Genomic DNA, 16,968 nt, shown 5'->3' with positions numbered 1-16,968 from the left:
TGCTGCTGCAACAAGATCTGGAAAGGTTGAGCAGATGGACTGAGAGGTGGCAAATGAAGTTTAACATTGATAAATGTAAAGTACTACATATGGGAAACAGTAACCCCAGAGCAACGTATCAACTCTGTGGCACTACACTGACAGTGGTAGAGAATGAAAGGGACCTGGGGGTGGTTGTGCAGGCAGATATGAAGTTCTCTGAGCAGTGCAGACGGGCTGCAAGAGTAGCTCATGGTGTATTGTCAATGATATACAGGAATTTTTCTAGCAGGGATAAGGAGGTGATTATTCCCTTGTATAAGGCAATGGTCAGGCCACACCTAGAGTACTGTATACAGGCCTGGAGGCCTCATTTCAAGAAGGATGTAGAGCTGTTGGAACGAGTACAGAGAAGGGCAACAAGATTAGTGAATGGAACAAAGGGGTGGTCTTACAAAGAAAGGCTTAAGTTTTGCGAATTACAGTGTCTGGAGACTAGGCACCAGCGAGGTGATCTGATAGAGGTGTACAAAGCCTTGAATGGTTTGAGCATGCTCAATGCTGATGGGATTCTTCCTCTTGCTCAGAATAATCACCTGAGAGGGCCTAAATTCAAATTGAGGAAAGACAGAGGAAGGATAGATGTGCGGAAATTTACCTTTAGCCAGCGGGTGGTTGGTAGGTGGAACAGACTTCCATCCCTTGTCATGGAAGTTGATAGCCTAAATAAGTTTAAGGCTCGGCTGGAATGGTATTTCGAACAAACAGAGGGGTGAAGTGGAAGTGGTTATTTTTTATTTATTTATTTTACTTTAATTTTTTTGGCTGATGCTGCATAAGCTTGCTTTCTTGCATCAAATGCCTCTGCTAATGCTAATTGCACATTCTTTGATGGTTTAGCACTTGTTGATAATTCATCACTCACTGGTGGTTCAACACTTGTTGGTTTGTTGGAAACATAAGTAGTCCTTGTCTTCTTCAGAAATGCTGGAAGAGTCATTTGTTTACAGTACAGTCTTCTCTTTTCTTTATAAATTTCACGATAGCATGCATAAGAATTTTTTAAATCTGTAGCAACTTTTCTATGTGTTGAAAAGCTTTGTCAAGCCCCTTGAAAGTGAAAGAATGAACATGAGTTTAAACTGTTAGATCTTCCTCAGCTTCTTCACATCACTCTCCGTAGTATTACTTCATTTTGGCATACTGTGCGGTATAAATAAGGGGGATAAATTTCAATTAAGACAAGACAGCAAAAATGAAGAGCAACACAAACCACTCTTTGTGATGCCAGTGTGGTAACTGCTTTTAGTTATGTGAATCAGTGAGACCCTCTCATCTGCCTGAACAAACAAATGCAGGCAGTAGTACTGTACTGTATAGCTATGCGCATGGTTTGAAATTCCATATTTATGAATTTTTAGCATTTATGTATAGGAATTAATGTTCATATTTTCTATTTTGTTGAAACTTGATACTTTAAAAAAACAAAAAAAAATCATAAACCAGGGAACTCATAAAGCAAAAACTTGGAAGGCGGCTGTATTCTAATAAAACATTTATTTTTGTCATCAAAATCAGGTACAGGAATAAAGATATATATCATGATACATAAATAATAAAATAATACGTTTTAATCTTTTAATGCAAATACGTAAACATCAAATATAAAACAAAATTTAAATTCTCCAGTACAAAATAAAATGAAACAAAAAAATGCATTATAAAAAGGAATATTATGCATTATTATGTATTTATATATATATATATATATATATATATATATATATATATATATATATAATTTATAACCCTATATCTTCTCACTTAATATTATATAACACAGCCACTCCCGACTTACGTAAGAGTTGCGTTCCGTGAAACTCTACATAAGTCGGAATTTCCCCTAAATGCTTATGCAGCACTCGCAAATTTGATTGAAGCAAAAGGAAATGTTCAACAAACATGTAAACAGAATTATTTATTAAATTTTTTTATCTCATGCGCAGGAAAAATTACAAAAGTATAGCATTAGCATTAGCAGAGGCATATGATGCAAGAAAGCAAGCTTATTCAGCATCAGCCAAAAAAAAAAAAAAAAAACCCACTCCCATTTCACCCCTCCGTTCGTTCAAAATACCTGTCCAGTTGAGCTTTAAATTTGTTTAGGCTATCAACTTCAACAACAAGTGATGGAAGTCGGTTCCACCAACCAACCACCCGCTGGCCAAAGGCAAATTTCCGCACATCTATCCGACATCCGTCCTTCCTCAATTTGAATTTATGCCCTCTGAGGTGATTATTCTGAGAAAGATGAAGAATCCCATTGGCATTGAGCATGCTCAAACCATTCAAAGCCTTATACACCTCTATCAGATCACCTCGCCGGTGCCTAGTCTCCAGACTCTGTAATTTGCAAAACTTAAGCCTTTCTTCGTAAGAGCAACCCTTTGTTCCATTTACTAATCTTGTTGCCCTTCTCTGTACCCGTTCCAGCAGCTCTACATCCTTCTTGAAATGAGGCCTCCAGACCTGTATACAGTACTCAAGATGTGGCCTTACCATTGCCTTATACAAGGGAATAATCACCTCCTTATCCCTGCTAGAAAAATTCCTGTATATCATTGACAAGACACCATGAGCTACTCTTGCAGCTCGTCTGCACTGCTCAGAGAACTTCATATCTGCCTGCACAATTACCCCCAGGTCCTTTTCATTCTCCACCACTGTCAGTGTAGTACCGCAGAGTTGATACGTTGCTCTGGGGTTACTGTTTCCCATATGCAGCACTTTACATTTGTCGATGTTAAACCTCATTTGCCACCTCTCAGCCCATCTGTTCAACCTTTCCAGATCCTGTTGCAGCAGCATAGCGTCAGTATTGTCCTTAACGACCCTGCCAACCTTTGTATCATCTGCAAACTTGGACATTAAACTTGATATCCCATCATCAATATCATTCATAAACACCGAAAACAACAACGGACCCAACACTGAACCTTGAGGAACTCCACTAATAACATTAGTCCACGTTGAGCAGTGTCCATTGATTACCACTCTCTGTCTTCTGCCACTCAACCATCCCCTTATCCATAGCAGCAATTTGCCTCCAATGCCACACTGCTCCAATTTGTGCAGCAGTCTTCCATGTGCAACAGTATCAAAAGCCTTTCTAAGATCCAAATATATAATATCAAAGTTATTCCCTGCATCCAGTTCTTTTGTGACTACATCATAGTATCCAATCAAATTGGTCAGGCAAGACCTGCCCTTAACAAAACCATGCTGCGTCTGAGCTATAACTGAATTCTTGTCTAGATGATCCTGCAGTGCTTCTTTAACCAGTGCCTCCATTAATTTACCTGGAACAGAAGTTAAACTAACAGGTCTATAATTACTTGTGTCAGCCTTTGATCCTCCTTTGTGAATTGGAGTTACATTTGCACATCTCCAGTCTATGGGTACCTCCACTGAGTCCAAAGAAGCTCTCATAATTATGGCTAGGGGTTTGCATACTTCCTTTTCTGCCTCCTTTAATATAACTGGATAGATCCCATCCACCCCAGGTGCCTTTTTTATGTTTATCCTCAACAATCTCTCCTCCACTTTCCTCTCAGTTATTACAAAATCATCCAGCTCACTGCCAATGTTTACTTTACCTACATCATTCTCCTTCCTGAATAACTCCTCATGCGTGAATGTAGATGCAAAATACTCGTTTAGATTGTTAGCCACCTGAGCAGGATCCTCAACTGTTGAACCATCAATATCCAGTGCACCAATCTGATTCATCCCTTTCCTTTTTGAGTTCAAGTATGTAAAGAACTCTTTTCTGTTTTTCTTTGCATCCTTTGCCAAGGATTTTTCATAGTCTGCCTTTGCCTGCCTAATCTCCTTTGTGACTTGGTTACAGACCAACTTATATCTATCATAGGCTTCCATGTCACCCATTAATTTGTATGTATCCCATGCATTTTTCTTCTCTGCCACATGTCTCATTAGTTCATCTGACAACCATATAGGCCTAAACCTTGAACAATATTTCTTAGTTGGTATGTAAAGCCTGGTAGCCTCCAAGATTAGTTCCTTGAATGCTTCCCATTTTGAGTTTGCTGTTGGTAACATCATCAGTTGGTCCCACTGTATAGAATTTAAATACTGTCTCAGACCATCATAGTCGCCTTTACGAAAACAAAAACCCTTCCCTTTACCTCTGATGGTAGTTACCTCCTTGAGTAAATCCCACTTCAACACACTGTGATCACTGCCACCTAGTGGTTCATTTATCTGCAGGTTCTTAATGCATGAAGAATCACTACTGATAATCAGATCAAGAGTATTGCTCCCTCTTGTTGCCTCACGAACATGCTGATGTAGAAAACAATCATCCAATAAATCCACAAAAGCCTTGCTAGTGTGCGAGTGACCAAACCACAAATTCCAGTCAATATCTGGGAAATTAAAGTCCCCCATTATAAGACTTTCTGATTTACTGGCCCACTCTATTTCCCTGTACAATATCTTATTATACTCATCGGAATCATTAGGCCTATAGCACACTCCTACTCTCAATTTTGATTTCCCTATGCTTATGTCACACCAAACTGACTCGACGCTGCCCTGTCCATCGATGTCGACTGGCTTCACTTCCTTGGACTTTATGTGTTTCTTAATTAATAGCATAACCCCTCCTCCCCTCCTGTCCTGTCTATCCTTTCTATACACATTGTATTCCCCAAATTCCAGTTTTGCATTACTTATATCTGTGTGACACCACGTCTCTGATATCCCAACAGTATCTGCCTTTGATGTTTTGAGCAATACCTCAAATTCATCAAATTTATTTACCAAACTCCTAGCATTGGTGTACACGCAGGTATACATGCACCTGTTTCTATTCTTAGCTACCCTAACACAACCCATGTGTTTACTTGTACCGCAATGACTACCAGCAGTCTCTGAAATATCCTGCATCTTGTTTTTCAGACTTCTCTTCATTTGAATAGAAGCAGTGCAAGAATCACTTCCACCTCTGCCAGTGGCTACTGTTAATCTATTAGTCCTTGTATCCCCCCCAACTAGCAGTTTTCCGACCCACCTAACACTGCCTCGACAGCATCAGCAAAAATTCTTGCACCCTTTCTATTTAAGTGTATCCCATCCCTGTAGAAGCAATCTCTCCTGTTAACAAGTACAGTCCAGGCTGAAAAAAATTCTACCCCTTGAGCCTTGCACAATCCCTCCAGGGCCGAATTGATCGACAAGGCTCTCATCATATACTCCCTCCTATCGTGTCTGGGCAGAATTGCAGACACTTTCAAGTTCAACCCTAATTCACGGGTTTTTTCAACAGTGACCTGTACTTGCTAAGTAATTCCGCCGGTCTCCTACTCTTAATATCATTAGTGCCAACGTGTACAACTATATCACCTTTTGTGCCCTTAAAAGATGATATCCGCTCTACAACGTCATCAACCTTTGCCCCTGGCAGACATACCCTGGTCCTATATAAAATTAATAAAAGAGATAGGCATAACGTCGGCCAGTTTTACCTTTTGAGCATCATTGCCAGAATTAACTCTCCAGCTGATAAACATGCCACTGCGGAGTTGAGGGCTGTGGAGATTTAAAAGGGTTTTTTTTTCATCACATCATAAAATTTCTCTGCAGCTGCAGAATCGGCACTAGCGAATTCACTGCATACATTAATGTATGGGGGCGACGACTTTCCTGTCTCCTCCCCTCCTTGCCGACCCCACTCTTCCCTCTGGTGGGGTATGGGCATGCCCCACTGATTCCACCTGGGGTCGTCTTCCCTATTGACCCCATTCTTCTGTCTTTATCCCTCCAGTCTTCATTCTCCCTACCCAACTCTATCTGTATGCAAGCGAATGCGCCACACACCAAAAATAACCGTGTCTAAATTATGCTGTTCGCCCACCATTTTGGCTTTTCTAATTCTAGTGCAATACTCCCATGCCATTTTTTTTTTTTTTTTTTTTTTTAAGATCCTAGCCACTGAAATCCCAGGAAATTGGTGGCAGGACCTGCCAGAGTGCAAATTTAAACTAGTGGTTACCTAGTCTGCCTCCACGGGGCGAAGTGCGGGCAACGTTGGGCCTCAGCTAGGGTCCAGCAGCTAAATGGCCAGAAGAACAACGGTACATAACATAACACACTCACATGATCCACACACTTTTAAATCTCTGGCCTTCCCAGTGAACTGGTACACTCACAATGAAAGCAACACGGAGATGGGGGGAACCCCTGGTGCCGTCAGACACTTAACGCACTTTGCACTTTCTCTGCATAACTGATTAAGATTTTCCTCTAATTCTTTGGGATCATGGCTTATGATCACAATATCATTTGCAAATCATAAATGGTTTAGGTACTCTCCATTCACATTTACTTCTTTCTGCAATCAGTCCAATCTAAAAGCTTCTTCAAGGGCAACAGTAAACAACTTCGGAGATATTGTGTCACCCTTTCGAACTCCTTTCTCAATTTTAAATTTGCTACTGTCTTTGTCTAGTCTAATAAAGGAGGTAGCATTCTCATATATTTTCTTAAAAATCATAATGTATGGTGGGGTGTCTATGATTTGTTTTTCCAGGCCCGAAACATTGCCTTTTCATAATCTACAAATGGCAGGAAAAATTTCGGTTTTCTATTCATTTGGTTTCTCCATTGCTGCAATATTACATGAAGGTGATCCATAGTTGAGAATCCTGTCCTAAAGCCAGCTTGCTCTTTCAGTTGATTCTCATCAAGTATTCTTTCTAATCTGTTAGTAATGACCTTGTAGATGTGAACAACTTGTAGATGTGGGATAACAAGCCAATTGGTCTATAATTTCCAATTTCTGATTTATCTCCTTTCTTATGCAGCAAAATTATGATTGCATTAGTCCACTCCTTAGGCATCACGCCTTTCCTAATGTATTTTGTGAAGAGTCTTGTCAGTTTCTGTGTCATGTCTCTTCCTCCAAATTTTAACAACTCTATCGTAACTTCATCTTCACCCGGGGATTTCTGATTCTTCAATGCATATTCTACCTCATCAGGAATGATATCAGGTATGTCGTATACGTTGCTAATTTGTGATCCATCTTTGACACTGCTTGCATCATTTCTTTGCTCCTTATATAATTCTTTATAGTAGTCTTCTGCTATTTGCATTATGCCTTCTCTGCTATTTATAAGTATACCATCACTATTCTTCAGTTTCTGTATAATTTGTCTTTCTGTATTACTGCACATGACTGCTGATAAATCCTCTGTTTTCCCTTAATGCTTGTTCTGTTTTTCTTGTGTTAATCTTCTTATGTCCTCTCTGAATCTCTTTCTAATGGCTTTGCATAACTCAATATACTCAGTTTTGTCCTTGTCAGTGTTTGTCTTTGGTTCATCATGCCTAGCGTTTCTTGACTAAATTTTTCTTCTTTGGATTTCTTGTTACCCGTAGGTTTCTCAGGCTTTATCACTTTCAAAAAATTGTTGTATTCCTCAACAATATCGTGGTCCTGAAAGGTCCTGAGAAGATCAAACTTGTTCTTAAGTTCCAGTTAATACTGCTTTTCTCATCTTCTGTTATCTTCAGGGATGGGATACACTTAAATGGAAAACGTGCAATAATATTTGCTATTGCTGTCCGGGCACTATTAGAAGGGTTGGAAAACTGCTAGCTTGAAGGGATACACAGGCTAGTACACTTTCAATGGCTATAGACAGAGGTGAAAGTGAATCCTCCACTGCTTCGATTGGAATGAGTAGTAACCTGGAAAGCAAGGCTGGGGATTTCAAGGACTGCTGGGAGTCAATGTGGAACAGGTAAATACATGAGTTGTGTTCTGGTAATTAAGAGTAAGAACAGGTCTGTGTATATTTGCATATACAACAATGCTAAGATTATAGTAAATGAATTTGAAGTGCTGGTCAAGACATCAAATGTGGTGGAATTTGGGGTATCAGAGACAGAGTGCCACACAGATTTATGGAATGCAGAATTTGAATATGGGGAATACAATGTTACAGAAAGAGCATAGTATTTAATGTAAGGTGCCTCCCTTGGTCTCCCACATCTGTGCCATCGGTACTCTTGGGAAATATACAGAACTCTGTGAATGCCAACAGTGTGTGTGGCATGTTGCATGTGCAGCAAAGAAAGTAAGCAAACCCTTAGCCATAATTATGAGAGCTTCTTTGGATTCAGGGGAGGTGCCCATGGACTGGAGATGTGCAAATGTGGCCCCAATTCACAAAGGAGGATCAAAGGCTGACACAAGAAATTATAGACCTGTGAGTTTATCTTCTGTTCCAGGAAAATTAAAATGGAGGCACTGGTTAAAGAAGCACTGCAGGATCATCTAGACAAGACTTCAGTTATAGCTCGGACACTTCATGGTTTTCTTAAGGGAAAGTCTTGCCTGACCAATTTGATTTGATACTATGATGCAGTCACAACAGAACTGGATGCATGGAATAACTTTGATATCATATATTTGGATCTTAGAAAGGCTTTTGATACTGTTGCACATGGAAGACTGCTGAACAAATTGGAGTAGTGTGGCATTGGAGGCAAATTGCTGCTATGGATAGAGGGATGGTTGAGGGGGGGAAAGACAGAGAGTGGTAATCAATGGACACTGCTCATCGTGGACTAATGTTATTAGTGGAGTTCCTCAGGGTTCAGTGTTGGGTCCATTGTTGTTTTCTGTATTTATAAATGATATTGATGATGGTATATCAAGCTTAATGTCCAAGCTTGCAGACGATACAAAGGTTGGCAGGGTTGTTAAGGACACTACTGATGCTATGCTGCTGCAACAGGATCTGGAAAGGTTGAGCAGATGGGCTAAGAGGAGGCAAATGAAGTTTAACATTGACAAATGTAAAGTACTACATATGGGAAACAGTAACCCCAGAGCAACGTATCAACTCTGTGGTACTACACTGACAGTGGTAGAGAATGAAAAGGACTTCGGGGTAATTGTGCAGGCAGATATGAAGTTCTCTGAGCAGTGCAGAAGGGCTGAAAGAGTAGCTCATGGTGTCTTGTCAATGATATACAGAAATGTTTCTAGCAGCGATAAGGAGGTGATTATTCCCTTGTATAAGGCAATGGTCAGGCCACACCTTGAATACTGTATACAGGTCTGGAGGCCTCATTTCTTTTGAGCTGCTGGAACGAGTACAGAGAAGGGCAACAAGATTAGTGAATGGAACAAAGATTGCTCTTACGAAGAAAAGCTTAAGTTTTGCAAATTACAGTGTCTGGAGACTAGGCACCGGCGAGGTGATCTGATAGAGGTGTATAAAGCTTTGAATGGTTTGAGCATGCTCAATGCCGATGGGATTCTTCCTCATGTTCAGAATAATCACCTGAGAGGGCATAAATTCAAATTGAGGAAAGACAGATGTAGGATAGATGTGCAGAAATTTGCCTTTAGCCCACGAGTAGTTGGTTGGTGGAACAGACTTCCATCCCTTGTTGTGGAAGTTGATAGCCTAAATAAGTTTAAGGCTCAGCTGGACATGTATTTCGAACGAATGGAGGGGTGAAATGGGAGTGGTGGTTTTTTTTTTTTTTTTTTTTGTTTAGGCTGATGCTGCATAAGCTTGCTTTCTCGCATCATATGCCGCTACTAATGCTAATGCATAGTATTATGTTGGGTTTTTCTGGCTTCTTGCCAAAAGGCTCCTAGTGAGACCCTACATTGCCCACGAAGACCACTGGGGGGATGAATCAGGCTGCCCATTATTCTCTGACTAGACTCCGTCAGGGTCACCTAGGCTTCTTGGACAAAGTCCAAGTTAAAAAAAAGAAAAGACGGAGAGAGAATAAAAAAAAAAAAAAAATTAAAAGCAAGAGGGGGGGAAAAAGGAGCTGGAGAAAAAAAAAAAGCAGGTAAAAAAAAATAAAAAGAGTTAAAAAAAAAAGAAGAGCAGGAGAGAAAAAAAGAGTAAGACTAAAAAAAAAAAGGTTAGTAAGGATAATAGTCGAAAAATGGGAGTCAGAGCATGGAGCAAGATGGAAAGATGGAGAAAAAAGGGCTTTCTCCATATGAGAAAGGCACGGAAGGAATGAAGCGTTGGACACCACTGGGACGTCAAGCCCACCCGAGCTCAGGGACAGTAAAAGTTTGCAAGGCCAGAGTAATTCCATAAAAAGAGTTAACAAGTTGCAGTTGGTCATTGGAGGTTTTAATTGTACTGATTGTCATCTGTCTGTTATGGGTTTGTTTTATGGTTGGCTCGTCTAATTTCAAAGACTGATTTCACAAACTCAGTCTTTGAAATTAGAAGTGCTCATTGTGCTGTGGGTTTTCCTGTATTTCAGTTATTAACCTGAGTCGGGCGGTCTTTGTATATATCACAAGTGTACATCATGTGGTCCCAACTTTCTTCATCTCCACATCAACATAGAGGGTCATTTCCACAGCATTGTCAGTTTGATCTTGAAAAGCTCTGTACAGAAAGGACAGACAGGATAGGAAGGGAGGAGGGGTTAAGCTGTTAGTTAGGAAACACAAAATCTAAGGCAATTGACACGGGTAGCCAGCACAACTTTGAGTCAAGTTTGGTGTGTCATAAGCACCAGGAAATCAAAAATGAAAGCAGGAATCTCTTTTTGAGAACAACAAACAACTGTACAGAGAAATAGAGTGGGAGAGTAAATCAGAATGTCTTATAATTGAGGTATTTTAACTTTTCTGATATTAACTATAACTTGTGGGTTGATTACTTTCACACTAGCAAGACTATTGTGCACTTATTGTATGACTCTTTTCTACAGCAGCATGTTTTAGAGGCAACCAGAGGGAACAGTATCTTGATCTGATCAGCAATGACTATTTGTGCATTAAGAATCTGCAGATAAAAGAACCACTAGCTGGCAGTGAATACAATGTACTGATGTGGGATTTACTTAAAGATGTAACTACAATCAGGGGTTAAAGGAAGGATTTTTGCTCTTGTAAAGGTTACTGTGGTGGCCTCAGACAGTTTTTAAATTCTATCGAGTGGAACCAACTGATGATGTTACCTTCAGAAAATTCTGAATGGGAATCATACAAGGAATTGATTCTATTTGAATTTAGCTATTAATCTTGGTACTGTGCTTTTCATACCAACTGAGAAATACAGTTCAAGGTTTAGGCCTAAATGGATGTCATTTAGAGAAGAAAAATGCATTGGATGCATGTAAATTGTCTGGTGACACAGAAGTGATATTTTAATTCTCTTTGTCTACAAAAAAATTTTAAAGATATTGGTTAACATATGCATTTTTTTTTTAATATTTTACGTTGCTGCTTGTGTAAGCCTATCACAGATCACACAAACTGTGTTTATAACAAAAATTTCTTTTATTGATAAACACACATCCTCTGAGGTGTCTTCATCAGAAAAGCATTTTCTTTTGCAGTTCTTTGATGTATCAACTTTGTAGGTATGAATTTGACTAATCAGTTTCGCCTCAATTTCTTTGTTATAAAAGTTACTTCTTAAATTTTTTTTTTATAAACACTGAAAGACTCATAAAAAGAATAAGCAGTACCTAAATCACTCTTTCTGCTTTTTGAATTTAGCTATTGTTTGCATTAATTCTATTTAGTACTTTATTCCACATTATGGTCATCAGAGAAAATTTTAAATTTTCTATTTGAAAGTGTGATAATTTCTTGAATTCACTTTTGTCTGTTTCTTTTGATTTTTGGCCAAAGTCTTTAGAGCATATTTTATTTCGTTCAACCAAATAAAAATTCCTTTAATAGTAACAGCCATAGCAGACTGTCTAGTGTCACAAATTCTTTTTACAGTAAGAAATTTGCACATATTATTGAAGTTACAGTGTCCATCGCTGCATCAAAGAAGAAAAAAGTTATAAATAGTTTGATTGAAATCAAAATAAATCAAAGCTGTTATGCAAATCAAGCTCCCAGCTGCCCAACTTAACGTCATGGATCACTCCTGTGCATCAGGCAACACAGCGGTAATCTCCAAGACAGAATGCACTGGTCCCACAGTAAGTGAAACTACTTATTGTCAGTTATTCTATTGTCAGGGACCCGGGGAATATATTATGCAAAAAGTATGAAATAGGACCAGGGTATGACAGCCACGGGCAAAAGATGATGATTTTATAGAGCAGATATCTTTTAAGGGCACAAAAGGTGATATTACCATTAGCATTAGTAGAGGCATATGATGTAAGAAAACAAGCTTATGCTTGCTTTTTTGCATCAGCAAAAAAAAACAAAAAAAAATGCTCCCATATCACCCCTCCGTTTGTTCCATAAACATGTCCAGCTCAGCCTTAAATTTATTTAAGGCTGAGCTGGACAGCAAAATATGGAAGTCTGTTCCACCAATAAATTACCCACTGGCTAAAGGCAAACTTCCGCACATCTATCCTACAACTGTCTTTCCTCAATTTGAATTTATGCCCTCTCAGGTGATTATTCTGAACAAGAGGAAGAATCCCATCGGCATTGAGCATATTCAAACCTCTATACACCTCAATCAGATCACCTCGCAGGTGCCTAGTCTCCAGACACTGTAATCTGCAAAACTTGAGCCTTTCTTCGTAAGAGCAACCCTTTGTTCCATTCACTAATCTTGTTGCCCTTCTCTGTACTGGTTCCAATAGCACTACATCCTTCTTAAAATGAGGCCTCCAGACCTGTATACAGTACTCAAGGTGTGGCTTGACCATTGCCTTATACAAGGGAATAATCACCTCCTTATCCCAGCTAGAAAAATTCCTATATATCATTGGCAAGACACCATGAGCTACTCTTGCAGACCGTCTGCACTGTTCAGAAAACTTCATATCTGCCTGCACAATTACCCCCAAGGTCCTTTTCACTCTCTACCTCCGTCAGTGTAGTACCACACAGTTGATACGTTATTCAGGGGTTACTGTTTCCCATATGTACTTTACATTCGTCAATGTTAAATGTCATTTGCCACCTCTTAGCCCATCTGCTCAACTTTTCTAGATACTGTTGCAGCAGCGTACTGTCATTAGTGTCTTTAACAACCCTGCCAACCTTTGTATCGACTGCAAACGTGGACATTAAGCCTGATATACCATCATCAGTATCATTTATAAATACAGAAAATAACAAAGGACCCCAACACTGAAACCTGGGGGACTCCACTAATAACATTAGTCCACAAAGAGTAGTGTCCATTAATTACCACTCTCTGCCTTCTCCCAGTCAACCATCCCTTTATCCCTAGCAGCAATTTGCCTCCAATGCCACACTGGTCTAATTTTTGCAGCAGTTTTCCATGTGCAACAGTATCAAAAGCCATTTTAAGATCCAAATATATGATATCACAGTTATTCCCTGCATCCAGTTCCTTTGTGACCACATCATAGTATCCAATCAGATTGATCAAAGAAGACTTCCCCTTAATAAAACTATGCTGTGTCCGAGCTATAACCAAAGTCTTGTCTAGATGATCCTGCAGTGCTTCTTTAACCAGTGCCTCCATTAATTTCCCTGGAACAGAAGTTAAACTAACAGGTTTATAATTAATTTTGTCACCCTTTGATACTCCTTTGTGAATTGGGGGTCACATTTGCACATCTCCAGTTCACGGGTACCTTCCTTGAGTCCAAGGAAGCTCTCATAATTATGGCTAAGGGTTTGTTTACTTCCTTTGCTGCCTCCTTTAATATAACTGGATAGATACCATCCATCCCCGACCGGGGACCGAGCCCGTGAACCACCAAATACAGAGGATGCGGAAAGGTCAGGGAATGACCGCCACATATCCCCGGAGCAATATGGCCTTAGTTGTTAATGCTCCTAAAAACCAAATAACAACAACCATCCACCCCACGTGCCTTTTTTATGTTTATTCTCAACAATTTCTCCTCCACTTTCCTCTCAGTTGTTACAAAATCATCTAGCTCACTGCCAGAGTTTAAATCACCTCTGGCATTCTGCTCCATGAATAACACCTCAAGTGTGAATGTAGATGCAAAATACTCATTTAGTTTGTTAGCCACTTGAGCAGGATTATCAACAGTTGAACCATTAATATCCAGTGGACCAATCTGTTTCATCCCTTTCCTTCTTGATTTTACATAAGTAAATAACTCTTTGTTGTTTTTCTTTGCATCCTTTGCCAAAGATTTCTCATAATCTGCCTTTGCGAGCCTAATCTCCTTTGTGACTTGCTTACATACCAGCTTATATCTATCATAGGCTTCTATGTCATCCATTAATTTATATGTATCCCATGCAATTTTCTTCTCTACTACATGTCTCATTAGTTCATCTGACATCCATTTAGGCCTAATTCTTGAACAATATTTCTTAGTTGGTATGTAAAGCCTAAACGGCCTCCGTAGCCGAGTGGTCAGGAGCTGGGGTGCAGTAGCACACACTCTTTGAGTAGACCGTTGTTCATCAAGCCCCTGACTGCTGAATACGGTCAATCTGCCAACCCGCACTGGACCAGCGTGGCAGATTATGGTCCATTTCTCTCAACATGAATTATTGAGGAGGCTTCCATCCTGCAGTGGGTTGATAATGGCTGCACTTTACCTTTTTATGTAAAGCCTAGTAGCTTTCAAGATTAATTCTTTGAATGCCTCTCATTTTGAATTTGCTCTTGGTAACGTCATCAGTTGTTCCCACCGTATAGAATTTAAATACTGTCTGAAACCACCATAGTTGTCTTTACGAAAGCAAAAACCCTTCCCTGTATCTGTGATGGTAGTTACCTCTTTGAGTAAATCCCACTTCAGAACATTGTGATCACTGCCATCTAGTGGTTCCTTTATCTGCAGATTCTTAATGCATGAAGAATCACTACTGATAATCAGATCAAGAGTATTACTCATTCTATTTGCCTGCCGAACACAATGATATAGGAAAACAATCAATCAATAAATCCACAAAAGCCTTGTGGATTTATTGGTTTACTCTCAATTTTGACCACCCAGTGCTTATGTCACACCAAAATGACTCGACACTGCACTGTCCAGCGATGTCGACTGGCTGCATTTCCTTGGATTTTATGTGTTTCTTAACTAATAGCATAACCCCTCCTCCCTTCCTATCCTGTCTATCTTTCCTGTACACATTGTACTCCCCACATTGCAGTTCTGCATTTGTTATATCTGTGTGACACCATGTCTCTGATATCCCAACAATACATTCCTTTGATGTTTTGACCAACACCTCAAATTCATCAAATTTATTTACAAAACTCCTAGCATTAATGTACACGCAAGTATACATGAACCTGTTGTTTTTCTTAGCTACCCTAACACAACCCATGTGTTTACTTGTACTTCTACTTGTACTACAATGACTCCCAGCAGTCTCTGAAATACCCTGCATCTTGTTTTCCAGGCTGCTGCTCATTCCAATAGAAGCAGTGCAAGAATCACTTTCACCTCTGCCAGCAGCTACTGTTAATCTATTAGTCCTTGTATCCCACCCCAAGCTAGCAGTTCTCCGACTCACCTAACACTGCCTCGATAGCATCAGCAAATATTCTTGCACCCTCTCTCTACATTAAAAAAGCTTTCCTCCTTGTGATAATTATTCAAGCCAATGGGAGAATAGTGCGAGGTACTTGCGTCACTACAAATACAATTAATTATTGACAACTGCCTCCATAACGTTCACTAACTTTGTGCATGTGCTTATCTGTGTAACATTTGATCTTCCATTGTAATGTTATTTGTATATTAATGAATATTGTGTATTTGTAAATAGTTCAGTATTTTATAAATATTTGTATAGTTTGTAAATATTTCAGTTAAACATTTTAGTGCTGCTCTTTCAAATGCAACAATATTCCACATGCATTATGGAACCCAAAGCAAAAGGCCTTTTCGTAAGTGACCTATGTAAACACAAGTAAATAATGATATTTATTTGAACTTTAGAATGCTTCACAAAGGGAAAGAGATTCCTATGGTGGAGCGTGCATTTTGCAGCTATGTCCCACACTGGCCTGGGGGTTACCCTAATGGACAGTGTCAGCATCCCACACCATGCCAGCTAGGAAAAGCTATAGCATGGTGTCAGCTTGGATAAACGTGAGCCCCTGAGGGCCTGCATAGCCATCAGTCTGTCCGGTGAAGAAGCTAAGATAGAACATTCAATTAATAATAACTCATTCACACAATTTTTCATCTTATAGTTTTTTGTACACTTTCTATTTTCTTTTATATATTAGATTAAATGTCGATCAGTGCCTTTCTCAGGTGTATCTTTTACATAGAAAATATTTTATTTACTCTTTCATACCTCAACATATTACGTAGAAAAGCGTGAGGCGGGTTGGCGAGCAAACCGAACGGGGGACAGTGCCCCCTAGTTATTATTATTATTTTGTTTTAATTTAGGAATTGTAGGTAATTATTTCACAGTTGTATTAACAAAATTTATCACAAAAACACAAAATTCTCTATTGAAATTCTTAGGACAGAGCTATCCCTGAAGGCATTATGTGAGAAAGCTGAACAACTAGTTCAAAGCATTATGGTGGCTGTAATCTCTTGTCATAAGAAATATTTAATTTGTGGGATTCTTCAAGACCCTGAAAGTCATAATTGGCACTGTTCAAAACCATTCTTTGAGGTATCTTTTATTATATCTTTAATAATTATATCTATTATATCTTTAATACTCTTCTATTGTTTTATTTTCAGTTCTATTGTTTTATTTTCAGTTCTGTTGTTTTATTTTCAGTTCTATTGTTTATTTTCAGGAATTTACTATTTTTTATTATTTACATTTTTATTTCATTATATATTCTCTAAAATTATGATTTGCACAGTACTGTGTAGTATACAGTAATGGCTATACAGTTTTGTAAAATCTATTTGGTGTAATAAATATTTATTACTGTGCTTATGTTTTTATACATACTGTATATATTTTTACATTTTATATACAGCATGTAATTATGAATTTAAATACAGAAAAGATTCGAGGGAAATATATGTGTGTGT

The 16,968-nt window shown here is 39.0% G+C and overlaps 1 protein-coding gene across 1 annotated transcript in view; it reads left to right on the top strand.

The window, feature by feature from the left end:
* Positions 1 to 16,968, top strand: part of LOC150089302 (uncharacterized) — a 600,028-nt gene that overhangs the window by 201,625 nt on the left and 381,435 nt on the right. Inside the window, exon 6 of the mRNA XM_090389942.1 lies at positions 16,438 to 16,594. Coding sequence (XP_090246068.1) covers positions 16,438 to 16,594 — 157 coding nt within the window. The remainder of the gene's footprint in view (positions 1 to 16,437; positions 16,595 to 16,968) is intronic.

The sequence above is a fragment of the Mastigoproctus giganteus genome, chromosome 2 (assembly GCF_048544385.1).
Source record: "Mastigoproctus giganteus isolate SK-2022 chromosome 2, ASM4854438v1, whole genome shotgun sequence".
Classification (NCBI taxonomy): domain Eukaryota; kingdom Metazoa; phylum Arthropoda; class Arachnida; order Uropygi; family Thelyphonidae; genus Mastigoproctus; species Mastigoproctus giganteus.
Note: the sequence above shows the minus strand (reverse complement) of the source record. Positions and strands in the feature narration are given on the sequence as shown.